Genomic DNA, 21,428 nt, shown 5'->3' on the forward strand with positions numbered 1-21,428 from the left:
TTTCTGTTTTGTTTCTCCTGAAACATGAGTTACCAAGGGTCCTTTCCTGTTTTTATTATCTAATTTCTTTTCTGTTCAACCCTCACCAGTCTTCTTTGCTTTTTTCCCTCTCTTTGTATTCCAATTTCTGTATCTAGGACATCAGGCCACAGTGTGTCACATGTTGAGCTATTCTGTTGTCTCATACAATAAAATGGCACTTCTACAGATTCTATTGCTCTGTCATGATTAAGTGTTAATCTTATTTAGTAATGATAATAAATATTATGATGTGCCTGAAAGTAGCAACATCATTATTTAAAATATTTTATATATTATATATGTATAAGCCCAAAGTCTTAAACTGACTGATGGGATCTCCAGGCAATTCATGAGTGTGATGATACTGCTAAAGTTTGAACAATAGTTTACTGAAGTAAAGAAAAAAGATAACCTAGTTCAAATATGCCTGATGGCAGAATGGAGCCCAATGGTGTAGGTACCTAGCTCCCATCCCTTTGTACAGAAACCTCTAAATGACAAAGAAATGACTTGATGTCAAAGTTAATCACACCTGAGTTAAGACTTTGTTTTGTAAATGCCTGATGTGAGTTTGTTGTGTCACCAGTGACTTAAGGACAAGAGTCCTGAAAGAATCACAAGGTCAGCTCAGAAACTACCAGAAATTCAATTTGGAATTTGGATCCTGTTAAATGCAAGTACTGAAATTCAATCGGATCAGGCTGCTTTGACCAATTTTATTAAACCAAACATAAAACAAACAACACTGAACAACTACATTTAAGTTATATATTAAACATGGCTTGTTTTATATACACAAGAAGAATTCTGAACACAGGAGACCTGGCGACATTGACAGAAATAGAAGCACACCAAGAAGTTGTAGTTTTGCAAGTGTGCCCACACATCTGGTGACAACTAGACAATTAAGGAGGGTTCTGGGAACAATAAAAATGATAAACCATGTTTCTAAATATTACTGAACCAATGCAAACACCTCAGAAAAGCAGAGCTCCAATACTGAATGGTGATTCAAACAAGACAATGCAACAGAACTGGATCCAAAGCTCAGAGGCTCAGCTTTATCCTCAGTGGTTTTCACCTTAACAACCAACAACCACAATTTCAGCTTCTTGTCTCCAGTAGTCTGCCTGCATGAGTAGTTAGACATAATACCATGACTGAACAACAGGGACAAAGATGCAGTAGGTCTCAAAAGCCTGGTTGAAAGTGACCATTTGTTTATTCCTCGACACAAACATAACAATCTTTTGCTCCAAACATGACAGGCGTGGTGCAGAGCTCAGCTCTTTTCAAATGTTTCTTGGAAAGCATTTAATTCATTGCAACAAACTGCTACAACTACGTTATCCAGACATCCAGCTTCCCACCTGCTCAATGGCAAGCAAGCTTTCGTTGTACCTAGCTGAAAAAAACAAATACCCCAGAAAACAAGATGATCCCAGGAAAGAAACAATAATACTGTATGGATGAAAAGCATAAGACAAAGCTTAAGATTAGCCCATCAGAGAAAGTCGACAAAAATGACTATAACCGTCAACCTCTATCTCCTCTTCTTGTCACTTCTTTCTCATCCTCTTCCTCCCTCCCATATTCTCCTATATGTCCTATACATCTTGTTCCAAAATATCCAAAGAAGTAGCCGCTGTGGGATGCTGACTAATGTGGTGGCTGCTTAAGGTGATCCGGTTTTTAATTAAGTTCATTCTCTGTGCGGATGTGGTGCGTCAGGGTGACTGTCGGGGGCAGTCACAGGAGGACATGAATGGGACTTAATGCTGTTGTGTTTGCTGAGAGCCTCGTCAAAGTCCAGCTGCTGGTCGTTGATAGAGATTTCCATGCAGCCATGGTAGAAGGCCGTCACGGGGGTGGCAGGTAGTGGAACGTCGACTGAAAGAGAGCGTGCGGGACAGTCAGTGAGTAAGACAGTAATGAGAAACTATAAAAGAGATTTTGCACTAAAATGTTTCCTGATTTCGTTGTACTGCTGTTATGTGCGGTGTCCCTGAGTGCTTTGAAAGGTGCCTTTAAATAAAATGCATTATTATTATTATTATTATTATTATTATTATTATTATTATTATTATTATTATTATAATAAATCAGACTGTATAAACCCTGACTTTGATTCAATATTTTATTTCGCCATACAACAACAAATCTGCCAGTGTTGTTTGTTCAGGTGAAGGAAAAGTAACTAATTGCTAAGTTGTTAGTCATGCTAGTGGGGATTACAATCCTGGTCTGTCAGCTCACTACCGGATCACAGGATCACTTGATCCGGACTGAAATATCTCTACACCTACAGGATGGATTTCTGTAAAATTTTGTACGATCCCCGTCCAAAAAGCTTGTGCCACTGTGTAAAACAAACAGAACGTGATCATTTCCTAATTCCAAACACCTGTTTGGAACATTCCCCAGGCAATCAGGTCAAATGGTAACAGGTGTTAGTATCATGACTGGGTATGAAAGGGGCATCTTGAACTGCCTTGTTCACAAGCAGCGAGGTTCTCCACTTTGCAAAATACATGACTGCATTTACTAAAGGATATGGCAACATGTTGTCAGAAAATTGTTTTTGCAATTGAATAATTGCATTCTGCTTTTGAATTTGCTTTACAGAGTCCCAACTCTCTTTGGAATGCTTGTACAGACATTCAAAAATGGCCTTTGTGATCCCTTGACTGTCCTCTAGCTCCACCATGAGGTTGACATTTGAGTTTTAATGACATATTGGATGGATTGGCATGAAATCTTGTATAGTCATTCATGTTCCTTTCAGGATTAAGTCTGATCACTTTGGCAACCCCTTGATTTTGAATCTAATGCCATCATCTGGTCAAACAATCTTAAAACCTTTTAAAACCAAGAACATTTCCAGACATTCATCCCTAGCTGTACTTTTGTGTTTTATAGCACTAAAAACAACTCATGAAAAACATTATACCTGTTAAGCGTCAGCATATAAGCATCGTCGCTGTTTATATGACAACTCTATGACATTAGCATTTAGCCTCACAGAGCCTCCAGCAAGAGGAGCCATCAGTTCTGCTGTTACAGCAAAATCGAGAAGATACTCCTTTTAGGTTTGCTTTGAACTTCTTTTCTGGCATATGGGAATATCTGTGAAGCTTACTTATAAAAAGAGGATGACTGGTTGATATAGCAAGTAACACATTGACCCTTTCATAGTGATCATATGCCGTATTTAAAAGAAAAAATGTTTATCTTCAAAAGAGTCTTTAACACTTTTAGTTGCGACTCCAACTGACCTGGTATCCCACCAACATATGTACTGATGGGGTTCTGCATGGTGGTGTTGAGGTGCTCAAGTGCCTTCCGTAAATCATCAGTCTTCATGTAGGTGACAGTGGAGGAGTTGGCTGAGATCTGGATTTCTGTGGGAGTCACATTCAGATGCACTGTCAGCCGGTCAGGGTAACACAACATGAGTGAGTCCAGTGTTGCGACGGAGACGCCATCCAGGAACACTTGCAGATTCTGGTGCATAGAGGACAGAAACATTTAAGTTCAATCACGTGTATCAATGTGTGTGTGCCTGTTTATGTGTGGAGACAGGCAGACATATAAATCAAAAGTGTTTGAAAGTTTGACTGGACTCACAGCTTCTCCTTCTCCCTGTGTTACCACAGCAATCGACAGGGGGACTGTGTTGTTGTATACAAGAGCAAAGATGACACCTGTGCTGCTGGACGGACGAATGTTCATATGTACGCCCACATTCCAGCTCTCAGAATCACCTACACACGGAAACTTAAGTTGAATTTCAGTCATGATATGGAATATTTTAGAGCCCAACCAATATATTGCCTAGATATTTTATATATATATATCAGATAGATGAAGATATGTGAAGAGATTATAATGTGCACTGATGCAAGGCACCTTGCTCAAAACTACATTTGATGCTGTAACACTGTTGCTTTGGCTACTTGATATTAAATATGAATTAGTTAAATATTCAGTATAGATTGAATGCAGAGGCCAAATTAATCCCAAAGGGATTAATATAGTACAACACAACTTACTCACTGTAGTTAATGTTGAATTGTGCCAGTCCTCCTCCAGTGAAGAAAGATCCTCGCTCCACATACACGAAGCAATGTTTACTCTTCTTCTCCTGGATGACCTCCTTTACCCCAGATGGCCCCTGGTTCATCAAATTCCAGCCACGGATACAGCCGTCAAGTCGAGGGTTTATCTAATGGAGGGATCAATACAGACATTTAGTACAACCGTACACTGGAACTGGTTCAACGTAATTTCCCATATGAATTAATTTTATGATGTTATTAAAGTGGTTCTCGTACAGTTGTTAGATGTGGTCACAGGAGAGATCCATATTAGCTGGGTGATTCATAGGTATGGGACGAAATATTGTTACGGGAATATATTGTATTACTTCCTATTGTGATACATAATTGATACACTGGCACCAAATATCACCTGCATCATTTAATACAGAAAATTTGAAACAAAATGAGTTGGTCGCATTGAACATTTTTAAGGGGAAGTTGGCCCTGGAGGCAGAAACATCTAGTGTAGATGTTTTGCCAGAGGCTTTTACTATTTTAGGTGATCTTGAAATGCTGAAATTGCTGTTTTGGAAGTGTTTTTTAAATGTTTGTGTCCACCTTGTGTTTGTGTGTATGTATGACTATGCTGCTGCCTGTCTTGACCAGGACACTCTTGTAAAAGAGATTTTTAATCTTTTTAGTCTTTTTCCTGGTTAAATAAAGGTTAAATAAAAAATAAAAAAACAACATAATATAATAATTAAATCATGCTCCCAACAGATTGCCTTGCCACAAACCCTCTTCTTGCCTTTTTAGGGGTATTTTGTATTCTTCAGTTACCAGACATCTTGATGTATAGAAGATTATTGTCATATGATGTATCAAGTATAGCAGAAATGATGTACTGTGATGCCAAGTATGGTATCGTTAGTTAGTCTGTGATTCCCACCCCTTGTGATTTCTTGTGTGTGTATGCTTTCAGATGGCCTGCTTACAGGTTTGATGACGTTGTCAGTGCGATTAGGCAGACCAGCAATGTAGACTTTCGTCTCCAGTTTGCCGTTAACCGAAGTGAAGAGACTCTCTGGGCTGTTGATGCTCATCACCGCTTCCTTGCTGATCTTCACACTGATGCTGCTCTCCAGTTCATCCACAGAAATCTGTATGTTACACATCGTAAGTCACAACACAGTCCACTTTGCATCAATTTTATTTATTGATTAGCACTTACCATAAATTGAGTAAATATGGGAAATTACTGAACTACAGCTCTTTCTTACCACGTGCCACTGTCCATCATTGATGGCTTTCCCTCCACTGGTGACCTTGAACGTGTGCTGGTTTCTGAACTGGACTTCAATGCGACCACCTCTTAGCCCCAACATGAACCATGAGTCCTGGGAGGATTCTGCGTATAGCACAACTCCCTCTGGGTCAAATGTACGGAAGTCAAACTCAGCTGCAAACCTAACAACCGAAGCCAGAGAGAAAGATTTTCACCTAATCGCATAAAATCATGCAAACTTCACATCAATTAACATTCACTAACATCTATCTTACAATTTTTTATTTTGTATGGGTTTCCGGGTATTGACAAATAAAATAAAAAATGTAAAAAAAAAACAATTTCAGTATGGTATGACAATCAACTTCTAGAGGCTTCAACTTAAAAAAGTAAGTAAGCAACATTGTGTATTTGTGTTTGTGATGGACCCTCACTTTGTGTTCTCCGGTAGACGGAAGCGCAAATAGATGACAGGAAGGCCTGCAAACTGTTCCCCAAGGTAAAGCATCTCAGGGTGTTTGTGGTCATACAGATCCACACAAACTGGGATCTGTTCACAGTATCGCTTGTCCTCTGCCAAACGAAGACCCTGACGACCGTCACAGTGACACGAATAGCTGCCCACTGTGTTTATACAAGTCCTGTCGCACACATGAAACTCACACTCGTCCACATCTGCAACAACAGGAGAAGAAAAAATAACAGGCAGTGATTGCAGATGGTGGATTTTTTAATAGATGTGTAACAGTAGGCTTTTGACACATGAGGATCTGGTTAAATATACTCTGGTTAAGACAGTACATCATAACTTGAAGACTCACCATTGCACGTCCTAGAGGTGAAGTTATATTTGAAACCCTGGGGACACTGGCATTCATACATGCCCGGTGTGTTGACACATTTAGCTGGTTCTTCACAGATACTGGGGTACAATATGCATTCATCGACATCTGGAAAACAGTAAATAGAAAGACAACAGCTTTTTCATTTCAATATTTTCTGCAGTTCTCTGACAAGTATTGTTGTAAATTGGACTTCTCTGTGTTTATCCAACAAAGGGAACAATGAGGCATTTTATGGACTAAGAACTGAGCGATTTGATTTTAAAAACATAAAACGGATTTATTTGAGGGAGTAGTATCAGTATGAGCTCCAACAAGAAACCATTATAATGAAACCATCAGCATGATCCTCAAAATCTCCACAGCCCATAAAAAAAGGACAAAGCAAATTTACCAAACTGACTCAGTCCATGTTTGTGAAGACTTTGTACTCATCGAGCATTCAACACACCCGTAGATAAACAGTCAGTGAACTGTCTCGACAAAATAGGACAGACAGAATTAAGCGAAAATGAGACTATAAGCATCGAAAAACTATAAGCAGGTTCAGCAGAGCTCACAGATATGAGACCAGTGGTCCATTTTACAGCAGAGAGGAAGGACCTGCTTTTCAGATTTTAAAAGCTTTTCACATTATATTGCATAAGAGGTCACCTCAGGGCAGCTTCAGAAATAACAAATGGTCAGGCCCTGAGGACGACAGCTGGACAACAGAGTTATTGTTATGAAGTGTGCAGGGTTCCACCGTCCATATGAACAAATAAAAAGGAAGTCCTTAGACAGGACAATATGCCACATCGAAACTTGTGTGTTTGCTCAGCTGCTTAGTGGCTCTATATGTTCCTCCTCTATAGGGATGGTAAAACAGCTGGATGTCTTCATAAATGGGACACGAACATGCACACACACTCACAGAGAAAGGACATAAAACTGTGACTTCCCGTCCTTCAAATGATTTTTAACATTATTGTAGTTAGGCTACATGATAAACTGTGAGTGAAATGAATGAATTCTTACCCACACAGTTGATTTTGTTACTGATGAAGTAGCCATCTTCACACAGGCACTGGAAACTACCAGGGAAGTTGTGACACTTTTGGTTACATCCTGCTGGATATTCAGGATCTGTACACTCATCGATGTCTGTCAAGTCAAAACATCAAACACAACATTTAACAGGAGTGAGTTCAATCACATTAAAATGGTTACACATATCTGTTGTGAGCTGAATTAAGTCTGAAGTCAGGATATTAGATGTAAGGTATGAAGTGTGCTTATTCAAAAGCTGCATGAAAACAATCAAAATCTCAAGTCGTGTTAGAACTCACCGTCCTCACAGCGTGGCCCCTTCCAGCCGGGTTTACACACACACTTGAAGGAAGCCTGCCCGTCCACACAGTTTTCTGAACCTTCCTTGTAGCATGGATAAGGCGTACACTGGTTACTGATCTCTGTGTCAAATAATTGTATGGACACACAAACAGGATGTTTGAGGAGATGACAGAATTGATAAAAAAGCACTTCACAAGTCTGATAACAGACATCCAAAAACATTTATTTACCCGTCACACACGTGCGAAGGTCCGATGGGATGCCAGAATTGGAGTTCTGGTTGTTGATACCGACACGGTGTGAGCCCAGACACACTGCAAGGGACGCTCTTTATCAGAATAGGCTTGTCGAGGAAACTGATATCACATCACAAGATAATCAGCTCTGCAAACTTACCAACATATTTGGGGTAGAAGTATTCCTGCAAAACACACATCAGGCAAGAGATTTATCAAGTTGTTTATCAATTACGTAGGACAATAAGGAAAGGTAGACAAAGAGAGGAAAGAGTGTGAGGCAAGTGGCAGCCAGCTGTGCTATGTGTTTGAAACAGTATGATATCTGTATAAATCAACTTAACATATTTATTCTTTCTACATTATACTGGTATGAAAACATTTTTCAAAGATACAGGTGCCTCTATAGCTGATAAGTTGGGAAATGTATGTTGATGTAAACTGTCATGCTTTAGCAAAAGTGCCAAAAAGTGTGGTTATTTGTTCTATGATAGGTAATTGAATAGATTTTAAATGAGATATCTGACGTCAGCATGGGCTTCTGGGAAATCGAGTTGCATTTTAGCCACCACTGCAAATTGTTTTTAAAAAGTATGAGATATTGAGCTGAAAGAATTGATCGCAACATATTTTGACATTTATATTTTCCCTAATATTTCATTTCCAGTCATTGCTCTTAATGTTGTACTTAGTCTGTTTGTAGTGGCTGCTTGTCTATGACTGTTTTATTGTTAGTTTTTATGCCTATTGTACTTATTAGAAAGGTCTATCGTGTTTTATTCCACAAAAGCCTAACCAGGGCCAAGGACTGCAAATTAGCCATGGCTGTAAGTCCTACATATGATGCCTGCATGTACCATCTCTGTCAAAATTATGATAAATAATTTACACATTTAAAACAATATTAATCGATGAATCTTGAAAATAATAAGCAGATCCACCAATAATGCCTCTCGTCTGAGCTAATGCATCTTTTTCACTTTCACTGCTTAATTCATCTCTAAACTTTCGTCTTTTTCTTCACCTCCTTGAAATGAAAATCAAATTGTCATTGTGTATCACTTCATTCATTTAGCAATTTAGACGACGTTGCCCTCAGGTAGGACCACGGGTGAGATCATGGGCCTCTTCTTACCGTCTCCGGCTGGTTCTCGAAGATCTCTCGGGCCTCCTCCTTGTTGCACAGCTCCTCGATGCACTCCCTCTCCAGGTTGCCCTTCTTGTGCTCTTCAAACAGAGAGTTGGCTCTCTTGTGCCTGCTCAGGAACTGGGTGGCTGTGGTCTGGCTCAGGACTTTAGGGAGACACATGGACACACACTCATTCAAATGTACCATGTAAAGTTAGATCTTCTATGTCAGTGTTTGCTTCAACAATCAGATTGTGAACAAGCCCATGTAACCTCTTACATCTGTGATTAATACAAGCAGGCATATGCAGCTACATTATAATAACACATGACTGATCCCAGCAGGAATTTAAGTCCTGTGTTTCCTCATGACAGATGGCTGATGTGGCCGGTGCCTGTATGGACAAAGTGGACAGCCTAATTACTCTTCTGTGAATTGGCCTGGAAAAAAAGGTCATTGCGAAACCGTTATTTTCCCAGAAATGACCCCGAGTTGTTGTAACACGCAGCTCATATGGACCAAGCATTGTTTCACGGTGTAGAAAGAAGTCATGACCCCTCACACTTTATGTTCTCTTTCTGCTGCTCTCATGTTCAAATTTATTATTTTTTTTTTCTTTTTTTTTTTTTTTTTTACAAACCCTCCTGAAACGGTTGCCATCTGCTCACATCCAAGCTGAAATCTGCTTTCAATCTGAGGCACTAAATAGACTGCATCAGGCTGTTCCGTGAATTACTTCACTACGCAGGGTTCAACACGTTAACCGCAAAAACCAAACGCGTCCATACTTACATCGATAAGCATCGGCGAGCGTCACGAGAACTACGAGACAAGCCAAAGACTCCCCAAGTGCCCGTTTCTTTCTCCACATAGTCGAGCCGTTCTTCCTGCTAGGCCACGGTTTGGCTCCGAGTACGGACTGGCTGAGCACGGGTCCGTGAGGGGAAAAAAAACTTTATTCTTCCCGAAAGTGTTTTCGCTGAGAGAGGAGGAGTGGCGGGGGCCGCCAGGAGAGCAGCCACAGAGGGGTGAAAGCGACAGGCAGCTAGGGAGCGCTGCTGCTAAAACCCCTCGGGCACACTGCCATTGTTTACTTACATGCCAACATGTCACTGCGGGTCGGGTGAACTCATGCAGAAAGTAGGTTTACAAAGCTTGCTGCACTCGTTGTGTCAGTCAAGTTGTGCAGTAAGACTACGTACTACGTACATGGGCGGAAACAGTAATGTCGCGTGTTAAACTACAGAAACGTAGAACTGACGTTGAGGCAACCGTCATATTTCAAACGTTCTAAAGTCAAATAACGTACTGTTGTCAAGGACGATACGGCCGTTGTCAACATTTTCTTCTTTCACGTTTCTTCTTCTCTTGTCAATGTTCACGTTTTACACTGACATTAAGTGACATCTTTGAGGTACTTTGCCTAAGTATTTCCATTTTCTTTTACTTTACATTTCTTGTCTACTATACAGCTACTCAGAATTAGAGATGTATTTAATTTAAGAGGACAAAATTGTCAGCTAAATTTTACTCCATTACAATAACTATAATAACAGACAGCATATTGCATAGGAGTTACATATCCAATTTATTTTATTGGCAACAAAAAATTTTAAATTAAGCATTTAGCATGTTAGCATTTGTTAATACTGTTCTGTGAACTTCCAAATACTTGAATTGAAACTCTCACTCAGCCAAACCTTTGTGTAAATGCATAATTACGATGAAAGAGGCACTTTTAAGATTTAACTTCGTTTCGTTTTCAGCCAAGCAAATTTTAATGGAGTGCAGGGACACTCTAAGGCTAGCATCAAAATAACTATTTTTGAAACAGTAAGAAGGCTCGACTCAACATTAAACTTTGCTGGTAGTATCACCAGGGTCTCCACACATGAACACGAGAACATTGTTTGTGTACACAGAGTTTACTAAAAAGAGAGTTTTTGGACAACTCACATTAGCGGTAGCAGTTCCGGTGCGCTGTCGTCATGTTTCTCTGTCGTGGTGGGCCCCTTCTGTGACTTTGCAGAGTTCACCATAAAATTACTTTGATACTTAAGTATACAGCACAGTTAATATCAGATACTTATCAGATAAGACTTGTTCAAATACTATTCCCATGGGTGACTTTAACTTTTACCAAAGTAATACAATATCTTTACTTTTACTCATGTATGACTTTTGGGTTATTCAACACTGCGTTTACTTAAGCAGTATACTTTCGTACTTTGAGGTATTTGTACTTTGCATGAGTATTTATACTTCTTCTGAGGTAAAAATTGGCCTGTTTACTTCTCTACATGATAACTTTGGATAATAGTAATGTTGCAGATTACATGCTGTATAAGAGCCACAGAAGACATTATATTCAATATTATTTTATGATATATAAAAAGTAAAATTTAATCAGTAATCAAATTTGAAAGGTGATTAATATTCAGAAACACGCAGAATATTGGATCTGATAACTGCCCAGGCCGATATTTGAATCTTAATTACACTTTTTATACATAGTACATTTATTGCAAGAAAATTACTCTTGACAGCTTTGATATTATTTTACTCAAGTACTAGTCGTATGGCTGACATTCATTTTAACCAAAGAAATTTTTTAACACAATATCTTTATGTTTACTCAAGAATGACTTTTGGGTACTTTGTACAACACTGTGCACACACATATACATTTTCTACGTCGTAATACCTTTACGCAACTACAATTGAAATGTAGCTTCTCTACATTTATTTGACCATTTAAAGTATAAAGACTTTCATTAACAAATTAATTATGTTATTACTATATCAAAAAGTTATAAAGTAAGTGTGTGTAAATAGGCATATATGATGATTTAAAGCTATAGAGGTTAATTTTCAGTGGGTTCAGTGCCAATAAATGGCACAATGACACATCCAGTTTATTATTAATATAAATGTTCAGTCATGTTATGGTTTGTTCAAATGGCATTGCAGTTCAAATCACATATGTCACATCAGAGATGTAGATGCGCAACACTGGGAAAAAGCTTGACTTCATTTTAAGTCATTGGACTGGAACTGTTGTAGAGCTTTTACAGCTCAACACACAAACATCTCCCTAAGTCCATCATGTAACTGATTCAAACAAAATGTCTTTACTAATTCAAACAAAATTAAGGTTTTTATATATGTACAGTGCAGTTTAGAAGCAGATTGATCACGTCGAAGAATGACAAACACACACACATTTGCATTAATATTGGTTTCATTTAGTTATTGAGGAAAAAACACATCACATTTTTCACCATTCATTCAACTGTTTTATGTACACATATAACAGGCTTATTTTAATACTTTTAAAATATTTGTACAAAATACACTGCTCTCCCTTTATAATATGTGTTTATCTGTAGAGGCATTTTACTGCAAAAAAAAAAGGTCAACAGATGTGCGTTGTTAATTTTTGATCATTTTGATGAGGGGCTGTTAATATTATTGCATGCTGACACACCATTATTGCATAAGTCATTCCTTTGTGGGCTTCGGGGTGGAGGAGTTGCCGTTACTGTAACTGCCATTACACTACTAACTAAGCCGATGTTTCTGGGAAGGTTTGTTGAAAATGATAATAAATATGATAACCAAGTTAGAGATGAGAGACAGCTGTTTGGTGGTTTATAATTCAGTCCGAGTCTCCTCGGTTATGGCAAAAGAACAACAACAACAAAAAAGAGTTTCGTAAACCTGAGGAGAGTTAATAACAGGTGGAAACAAACACTCACCAAAGTTCAGAAGTTAAAGCAACGCTGCTCTCTTGAAGTTTCAATCAATGTTATTACTGTGTGGCAAACATAAAGTGTTTGGGGAGAATATATTGGCAAAGGTTCCTTGAAATGGAACAGTGGTTCTATACAAGAGGAAAGAGGAGATCCACTCAATCAGATAATTACAGGCAGTGATTTTCTCTTTTTTAACAAGTGAGACTGCCTCTCCTGACCTGTAACACCTGGTTAATTCAATTGGCAATACAACCCGTCATGTCAGTCACTCATGCACACACTGACAAAATGCACACTCAAATATACATACGCACAAAACACATACACCTCAGTCATTCAGTTCAGATACACAGCCAGTTTCTGTATGACAAGACAAAGATAGAAAACAGTCAAACCGTTGAGACCCTCCTTACAGTTCTTAGATCAACATATTCGACAAAGAAAAAGATGTCATCAGAGTAATCGTCTGTTTTTTAAAACAATAAAGGTTTTGAGATATAAAAAACATGTCTAAACAATGATTTTTTTTTGCTTGTTTTTCAAAAAGATAATTTTATAAAAGTGATGACTGGCACTGTTTGGGATCCTGTGATCACGGGAACTACCCATGAGGCTACATAACTAAGTTTTGGAAAATACAAAAATCTTTTGCCGCGGTTTGTCGTCACCAAGTTGCACAGGAGCGACTGTGGATGCTACCATCGCTGTGACTACAACTACACTTCACATGCACTGGTTTGGCGAGAGTGAGTGCTGATGGAAATGAATGCTAATGAGACTGGTTGCCTTTGGGAAGCGTAGAACAACACAAGTGGTTCACAACAATAAGTCCTGTACCTTCAACAGATTGGGGGGTGCTGACGGGTAAGATTCACAGCAGGCAGTTTCTCAAAGGAATGCACATAAATAAACTACAAGGCGCAGCTTCGCCCCAAAGTAAGACAGAGTTAACCTCACAAAAGAAAAGTACTACATTATTAGGCAGCCAACAGGGCAACACAACCAGTAACACACTATCCATTTCACAATCATAACTTGAGACAAGACAGGTTAAAATGTTAGTATATTGATTAATTAGAAGTTAAGCTAAAAACCATCTGTGCTAACACATAGTTTCTGCTTTGTGATAGCTGAAGGGACAGTTTGGCTACTTTTTTCAAAAAAAAATTACACACAGAGCAAAACATACAAATATTCTGATTGTGTCCACATGCAGTTTGATTGTATGTTGAATTAAGTACTGGACTTTGAAATTAATATCAGCACCTCTTAAAAGCAGCAAAACACACCGTTTCCTATGGTATGAACCTGCAACATTTACATTATGATTAAAGCTACTTTAATTGGAATTGCTAATGATTATTCACAAAAATGAGTAACTAACCAAGAACACAACACCTACATTTCCTGATGACCTTTGGACTTGTATGTCAAACAAATGCGGTGCAGCATATCACCAGAGTAACTGCTAACTACCGCTAAATGTAGGCGCTACTGCAGAAAGTTAGCTCAGTTAGCTGTGCAGCTAGCAATGCAGACTCGCGGGAGCCCAGAGTGGTATTACGAAAAAGCTATCTGATTAGCAAGCTAATTTAAGTGGATATCTCTGTCACACAATTGAAACAGACAACAAATCTCTTATTTCTCCAAATTCTGATTATTGTAAACTACCTGGAAGGTGGAATCTACAGCAGGACTACTGTATAAAATCGCAATAAATTATACAGGTGTAGCTAATAAAGTGACCACTGACTGCTCGTTGTAAGAATGTTATTTCGGTAAAAATCGTGGTTACAAAATGCATTTTACTGAATATTTGGTTATTGTGGGAGTCAACATGGGCCCTTAACAGAACCTGGTTATTAGGTCTGACATAATGTGGAGATCAAGATGGAGTTCAACTAAATCATCCAGTGTGTTTTGTCTTACTTAAAAGAGACGCTGCCACTTGACATCCTGAAACTCAGTGATGCCAAGGAAACTCTTCAACATACATTCAAACAGCATACAAAGAAACAAAACAAGGCATCAGCTGAGTTTGTCTGACTCTGTGTAAGCAGAAAGAAAGAAGAAAAAAAACTCTTCGGAAACAAGCTTTTCCCTTGACCCAGGTAGAGGTTGCACAGGGGCAAGATATCCAACAACAGATCAAGGCTTCTGATGAAAACTTGATCCTCTTTATCTGTCAGCACACTGATGATAGGGATAAAAATGAGGGATAAAACTGTCCGTGGAGTGATTTTTTTTTTTTTTTATAGCTAACATTTTTTTTTATATACCTAACATCAAGTTGCTCTCGGCTGTGCTTGGTCCCGACAATCCCTTCTTGTGTGCCCTTGAGCTTCACAGCCTTCCTGAGGAGGTTGGGGACAAAATTAGAACAAAAATAGATACAAAAAAAAATAAAAATAAAAGCACAGGTACATGGGAACAACACCACCCAAAGAGGGCAAAATTACAGTCTTTGCTTCCTTCCATACGGAGTGAAATAAAACGGATCAATTCAACAACCATTAAAATAACCAGATACAAATCAAACAAATAAAATAAGCTTTTTTGAAAGTGTGCTGCGAGGCTTGTTCATCCAAAGATTTGGAGGCGATTAAAGTGCGTGTTGGTCACTGTCAAAAACTGTCCAGTGAAAACGTTTTATTTTTTTTGTTTGTTTGTTTGCTGTCTCGTCTCATCACAGAAAGGAGACCAAAACAGATGCGTGGTATGATTATCTCTTCATTTGTATCCCTCCTTTCCTGCACAATTGTTCCTCTTTTTTTTCTTGCACATCTGAGGTCTGTTCTCCGAAAAATTTGGAGTGATGCACCTTGAGACGATGCAAAAAATGTCCATCAGCACGGCTCATGTAGTCTGGTATTGGTCTGGACCCTCAGTCTTCTAAAACTGAAGCCAGTGAGACGAAACTCCAGCTGCATTGGAAACAAGTGGCATCATCTCAACTTAATCAAGTAAAAACAGAGATTTAAAAGCCAATACGAGACACAGAGTGTTGTTAAGATGGATTTCTTGCAGTACAGAAAGAAATTTGCTGGTTTCTGGGCATCTTGGAAACAGTACACAGGGCCAAGGCTAGATGGAGTAGGTGGAGCTCTCAGACTGTTGGCGAATGTAGCACTGAAAACTCTTGTCTCCAATCGGGTGCTCCCTGAGGAAACAAGGAGAGGGACGGTATTTAATTGTTGGCTGGAGGCTGCAGAGGAAGAAACATTCTCTGTCAAGATCATTAGCTGATGAGCAGAGCTATCCACCATGAGCTAATGAGACTGGGCCAGGGGAAAATCCACGAAACAGCTAAGAATAAATGTTAAAGTGATGATGTTATTTCAGTTACTTGAAATGTTAGAAGTGCTACGTTTCACCTCTAACTGCACCACCTTCTGGCCTCAAAGGGAAGTTGCTCGGCAGTGAACTAGATTTTAAAAGTACAGCTTTAGCAGGTTTTCTGAAGTTCTTAACAGAGGTGGGAAGTAAAAATGTACAACTACTTTATCACTATACTTGAGTTGAAAGAGAATCAAAAACAAGGATCTGTATTTTCTACTACATGCATTTTCAAAACAGGTTCTTTACTTCAGTTTTAGGGGAATTGTCCATTTTTATTTTTTTGTACATCACTGTACGTCGCCTTCCCAACATAATGAGACTGATTTCAACCTCTCAGTGACTATCACACACATCAGACCCTGCAGCCCTCCGTCTGAATTTTCTTATTTTCTCAGTTTGTTGCTGCTAAGGATGCTTTACCCCACACAAAATGTTGCTATTCCTGGGAATGAGACTCAACATTGACTATCTTTCTGGTGCGGTTAGGAACAGCTGGAACAAGGTTCAGTTAGCTTTGCACAGAAATGGCCGGTAGAAACGTCATCAGAGGGATAATATTTACTTCTATAAGTACATTTCAGAGTCTGTACTTACTGTTATTTGAGTAAAGACGTTGAATCCTACTTTTACCAGAATTTTCTTTACGAGTAGCTATACTTATACTCAGCCCCCACTGCATTATATATACACTACATACAATAATTGGAGTTTAAGACAAGACAGAATCTGAGCCATGCGCACAAATAAACAACAAACCACATACTGGCTGCCTATCTTTGTCTTCTTGAACTTGTCGCGCTTGTACTTGGTGTGCTGCTGCTCCAAGGTCTGCACGGCGGAGACAATGAGTTTCAGGGTTTTGTAGGTCTCCTGGGGGTCATCGATGACGAAGCTGGAGTACTCCTCCTGTTCGGGCCCGTCATACACAGACTTACTGCCACAGGCCTCTGCAGGGGAAGACACAGGACAGCAGGGGACGAGACAGTAAACACAGGGAAGAGTCTGCAGCTACAAATACACATGTACGCTCACAACACAACTCTTGCCAGTGTCTGACCTTGCATCTTGATCAGTTTGGTCATGTATGTGCTGAACAGGGAGTAAATCCTCTCCGTCTCTCTGTCTCCGTCTACGTCCAGCTGGATGTTTGCAGGGAGGCCGCTGAAAACAGAAGCAAGCGGGAGGAGGATGAGTGAGTGGAAGCAAAGGACACAAACTTGATTCTGGACACATTCTGGAGGTGAGTCGTACCCGGTGCAGGGCGTACACCCGGGGGCTGCGTCGGCTGAGAGCTTGCAGCAGAGCCAGTGGCCGTTGAGGTAGGCGGAAGGGTGGTAGGTGCTTAAGCGTTTGCGGTTGCACTGGCTGACTTTGGTCAAGATGTCGATCCAGTCGCGGGCCTCGACACAGTTGTTGGCCTGGATGTAGAGTGCGCGCTCTGGTTGAATGACCTGGAACATCTGACCGTGGGAAAAACGGGGACAGGAAGTGAGCGAAGAATCAAAATAATTTGAGCAGGATGCTTAAATCACAGAAGGATGCTGTGTGGCGTCCTTTACATTTTTCATCTTGAATGACTCCTCCTCGAGCCTCTCTACAGCCAGGATGTTCTCGATGGGAATGCTGCACAGAGCTCCCTCACCTGGCGGTAAAAGGAAGCACATCAGACATGAGAAGTCACAAAAGGTCAAAGATGGAGGAGTGTATGAAATCATAATTACATTTATTAACTTGAGTAAATGAAAAAGTCCCCCATGTTAGTCTGCCGTTAGAGTAAGTACAGTCTATAGTTGTATCCCACATCCACAGTAAATATATAAAGCATATGTGTCAAAGTCTGACACTTGATCCAAACGCCACATCATCCGCAACTTTAAATGGTTAAATGTAACTTTGGATATACATAAAACACTTGATTACTTTGTAACTGAAGAAAACTTAAAAAACGGATTAAAAGCGGCTTCTCGGGCAATCCTGAAGTTACAACGAACATCCTCTCCTAACAGTGATTTCCTGAAAAGTGCAAGTTAGAGAGGTGACACATGAAGAGAAGTGTGTGTGACAGTTTGATAATCCTCAGGTAAACCATATATACCAATATTATATACATTATAGCTCTAAACTAACAGGTAACCTTACACTACGTGCACTGTGAGACCACAAAAATCTGAGACTTTCTTTGCCAATTAAACGTCACAGAGATCAAGCAAAATATATTATTGTTGCTTTCCAAGATATTTCTGGAATGTTCTCACTATTTCTATGCAGTCTAGCAGCTTAAACAAAGAATGTGTCATTTCTTCTGCTAGGGGTCTCTTTATTGTAATAAAACAAGACACATTTGCTGAATGTTGTGTGGGGAGGGCTCTGCTTGAGTCGGCCAGCGGAGTTGGACGCAGAGCCACGTCATTCAGTTCACTAATAACTTCAGGAATTAAAAAGTGGATTATTCTGCATTTTATTTTGTTTTTATTTTTTTATTTTTAACATAATGTGGAGAGACAAAACAGAACCGAGTCTCTGCTGAGTGCTGAGTTTAGTGATTGACCTGACTCACACGTGAATAAACACTCTGCGAGTAAAGTGTGTGCTCAAATGATCATGCAGTCAAACCAGCTGATGGCAAACACACCATTTAACAACCACTACCGATGAGAAAACTCGATCTGACGTGACTCAGGCAGAAATGTCCAAGGACAAGGTAACATCTAAATCTTATTCAGCAAATGTTTAGTCGCAGTCGCGGCCTTCTTCCTCGCTCTCTGAATCTCTCCAGGAAGTCAAAGTGAGAGGTGACCAAATGTAACACACCGGGAATGCAATGGTCTAGACAATTTAGGCATTTTAATGAGGAAATCTCACATATCATATCTTTAAGCTTTAACATCTGTGAACACTTCCTCTCGCATCGCATTGCAGGACAACACTGTCCATCCGGGATTCAAAAAAAAAAAAAAAAAACAGCTTGTGTGGATGTTTGGGCCTGAACTTGTTTGTGTGCAGCATAAAAATGCATTTCCTGCTCAGTAACTTAATCTCCACCATATGTGTTGGATGCACATCGTGTTCGGACTGGATGTGCGCTCAGCAGATTCTCACCCTCCTGCGGCTCGTCACAGCGGCACACACAATGACAAGAACAGACGAGGAAACAACGCAGCTGTAAGGAGATCCCGAGGAAAACCTTAGAGCTCACCTTTGGTTTTGTGGTAGGTGAACTCGTGGTTGGTGAGGCGAAACCATCTCTTCTTGAAGTTCTTCATTCCAAAGCGGTTTCTCCCTTGTGCTCTCTTTATCATAAACCTGAGGATGAATAAAACGTTCTCGGGTGAGCTCATGTTTCACAGAGAGTGTGAATGTCTACAGTGCTAAAGTAATGCAGGAACCGAATGCAAAGAGTTTAAATCAAACACTTTTTTTCCAGTTAAACGAATCCTGCGCAGTCAATAGTCTGCATTATCATTCCACTGACATGCTTGCTTCGTAGTCATCGCTGCTGTACATGTAAAAACTGCAGTACAGCACTCATAGATTGAGCAGTCTATGAGTCCAAAAGGAGATGGGGTCAGCGGATCAAAGGTACCAGTGTTTTTGCATGTTTTACAAATAAGCTGTGTAACAAGTCATTAGTGACTTTTTGCCAAATCATAGCACAAGATTTTAGACTGACTTACTCTCAGCCACTGGTTTCTTTCTTTCTGTTCTGGACACTTGAGACAGCTAATCCATGACACTGAAAGATTAATGTTATTCAGGTCATGTGATAAAGCAGCAGCAGACGGGGAACGTTTTGTAAATGCCTCTTGTTACTGTTTGATAAGTTAAATACTGTTAACTGAATGTGGCTGTTTTTTGTGTTTGTCGTGGACACGTGTCACCATTTACAAGCATATACATGTCAAACGATGAATTGATTAATTAAGAAATAACAATCAGCAGGTGAATTAATAATGGAAACTGTGAGATGCCGCCCCGCAAGAAACAATCATTAAACTTCTATTAGCCTACTGATTTTCTGACAACATCCAAAAGCAGCTCCTCTCCACCTGCAGCTTATATACAATAAATAAATAAGTACATGCATGAAGTCCACTATGATGGATTAGCTACCCCAAGGACTTCTCCAGTCTCTTAATTTATTTTCAAACCATAATAAAACAAATGGAACCAGTGGGTGCCTGCATGCTGAAATCAATCTAAAAATATGATGGTATGCTTTGGAAAAAATGTTTGACAGCATTATTAATGGGCTAAAACATGTAAAAACACAGGTATGGTCCTTTAAGGGAGAGTTAACACCAAGATTTCTTTGTTTTAGAGTTCGAGGACCACAGGATACATGGAATAAGAAGCACCGGGGTTATAAACACCAGAATTACTACTTTCCTAAAGGGTACAAGGCTTTTTCACACTACTGAGCCAAAAAAATAAATAAAAGTGCTTGTTTCACATCCGCCTGCGCTGGAAACTCTCCTGCGTATGATATGTAATGATATGGTCCCAGGCTTGAGGAGGGATAAAGAGGGTCAGGATGCGGGCAGTTATGAGATCCCAGAAATGTTTGTACAGTAACCAACCCCTGCTGTCGCTGTCACACCAAGCATGTCTGTCCCGGCGAAGGCTACCAGCACTGTCCTAAAGGCACCTACGTAAGCAGGCTTAAAGGTTAACACTTTACTTTACACCACGACAGTGCCGTGTCGGCAGCAGCCAGCTTGATAGGTTGCTTATAAATCCGCCAAATGTAAAGTAAAGCGCAACGGCATCTACAGTAGCACATGATGTTGGCAGGAGAGAAAAATGGCCGGCTTGGTTTTGGGAGGGGGGGTTTACAGTGCACACACATGGGGGTCACAAGGGCAAAGCCTTTACACAGAGAAGCTCTTACCTGCCCTTCGTGCCTTTTGACCCCTTCCCATCAACCCTCTTTATAGTGAGTTTTACACTCCTACGCCCGGTAGCAGAAACAAAAGAGGGTGGGGATGTTGATGAGTGAGGCGCTGGCACAGCTACTATCAACTGGAAACACTTCTGCCCTTTACATCCTCATTAGACGTATCATCAACACAACAGCCCATGCGTTCTTAGAAAGTGCTCAGTTTACAGTCTGAGATGGATCTTTACTGTTTACTCTGGAAATAACCTGGAGCGGTCAAAAGAGGTAAAGGTAAGTTCCAGCTTCACCTTAGTGACGACTTAAAGGACTAGTTTAATAGTCGGCAGTTTTATGACAAATTTCAATTTTCTGTATTATTTCAAATGTATTATTCATGATACAGGGTTAAACAATTATTTGTCTCTCGCTCTTCACTTCTATGACTTCACCTTTCTCTGTGGGAAGGGTACTCAGTCGCTTCCCGTCTGAGAGTGCGAGGAGAAGATTAATACTGTCCTACCTATGTGATAAAAGTAAAGCTAGCAGCCGGTTAAATCAGCTTAGCACAAAGAC

The 21,428-nt window shown here is 39.9% G+C and overlaps 2 protein-coding genes across 6 annotated transcripts in view; both read right to left on the reverse strand.

Annotated features, from left to right (window-relative positions):
• Nucleotides 1-719: 719 nt before the first annotated feature.
• Nucleotides 720-10,174, reverse strand: pros1 (protein S). Of its 2 annotated transcripts, XM_037095039.1 has the most exons (15): nt 9,984-10,174; nt 9,678-9,808; nt 8,892-9,049; nt 7,917-7,941; nt 7,751-7,834; nt 7,517-7,639; nt 7,206-7,331; nt 6,168-6,296; nt 5,781-6,021; nt 5,342-5,528; nt 5,057-5,221; nt 4,078-4,246; nt 3,649-3,785; nt 3,297-3,525; nt 720-1,911 (listed from the first exon to the last, which is right to left on the reverse strand). In XM_037095039.1, exons 2-15 carry the CDS (start codon nt 9,754-9,756, stop codon nt 1,724-1,726), a joined length of 2,040 nt encoding a protein of 679 aa, XP_036950934.1. In that variant the 5' UTR covers nt 9,757-9,808; nt 9,984-10,174; the 3' UTR covers nt 720-1,723. The 2 variants fall into 2 exon arrangements, with proteins under 2 accessions (XP_036950934.1, XP_036950936.1); XM_037095041.1 differs by lacking the exon at nt 9,678-9,808.
• A 1,934-nt stretch (nt 10,175-12,108) lies between these two features.
• rasa3 (RAS p21 protein activator 3) overlaps nt 12,109-21,428 on the reverse strand; it is a 40,873-nt gene continuing 31,553 nt past the window's right edge. For 3 of the 4 annotated variants that reach the window (XM_037095905.1, XM_037095906.1, XM_037095907.1), the window contains exons 19-24: nt 19,176-19,282; nt 17,539-17,621; nt 17,231-17,439; nt 17,037-17,140; nt 16,743-16,926; nt 12,109-15,800 (exon numbers count right to left, since the gene is read on the reverse strand). In XM_037095905.1, coding sequence (XP_036951800.1) covers nt 15,725-15,800; nt 16,743-16,926; nt 17,037-17,140; nt 17,231-17,439; nt 17,539-17,621; nt 19,176-19,282 — 763 coding nt within the window. In that variant the 3' untranslated portion in view covers nt 12,109-15,724. The remainder of the gene's footprint in view (nt 15,801-16,742; nt 16,927-17,036; nt 17,141-17,230; nt 17,440-17,538; nt 17,622-19,175; nt 19,283-21,428) is intronic. The other variant, XR_005074716.1, reaches the window with a different exon arrangement.

The sequence above is a fragment of the Acanthopagrus latus genome, chromosome 4 (assembly GCF_904848185.1).
Source record: "Acanthopagrus latus isolate v.2019 chromosome 4, fAcaLat1.1, whole genome shotgun sequence".
Classification (NCBI taxonomy): domain Eukaryota; kingdom Metazoa; phylum Chordata; class Actinopteri; order Spariformes; family Sparidae; genus Acanthopagrus; species Acanthopagrus latus.

Coding starts and splice junctions, on each gene's coding strand:
- pros1 (XM_037095039.1), bottom strand. CDS start 9,756: ATGTGGAGAAAGAAACGGGCACTTGGGGAGTCTTTGGCTTGTCTCGTA. Junction 6,022..6,167: donor CACCTCTAGGACGTGCAATG/GTGAGTCTTCAA, acceptor CTGTTGTTGCAG/ATGTGGACGAGTGTGAGTTT. Junction 5,222..5,341: donor ATGATGGACAGTGGCACGTG/GTAAGAAAGAGC, acceptor TGTAACATACAG/ATTTCTGTGGATGAACTGGA.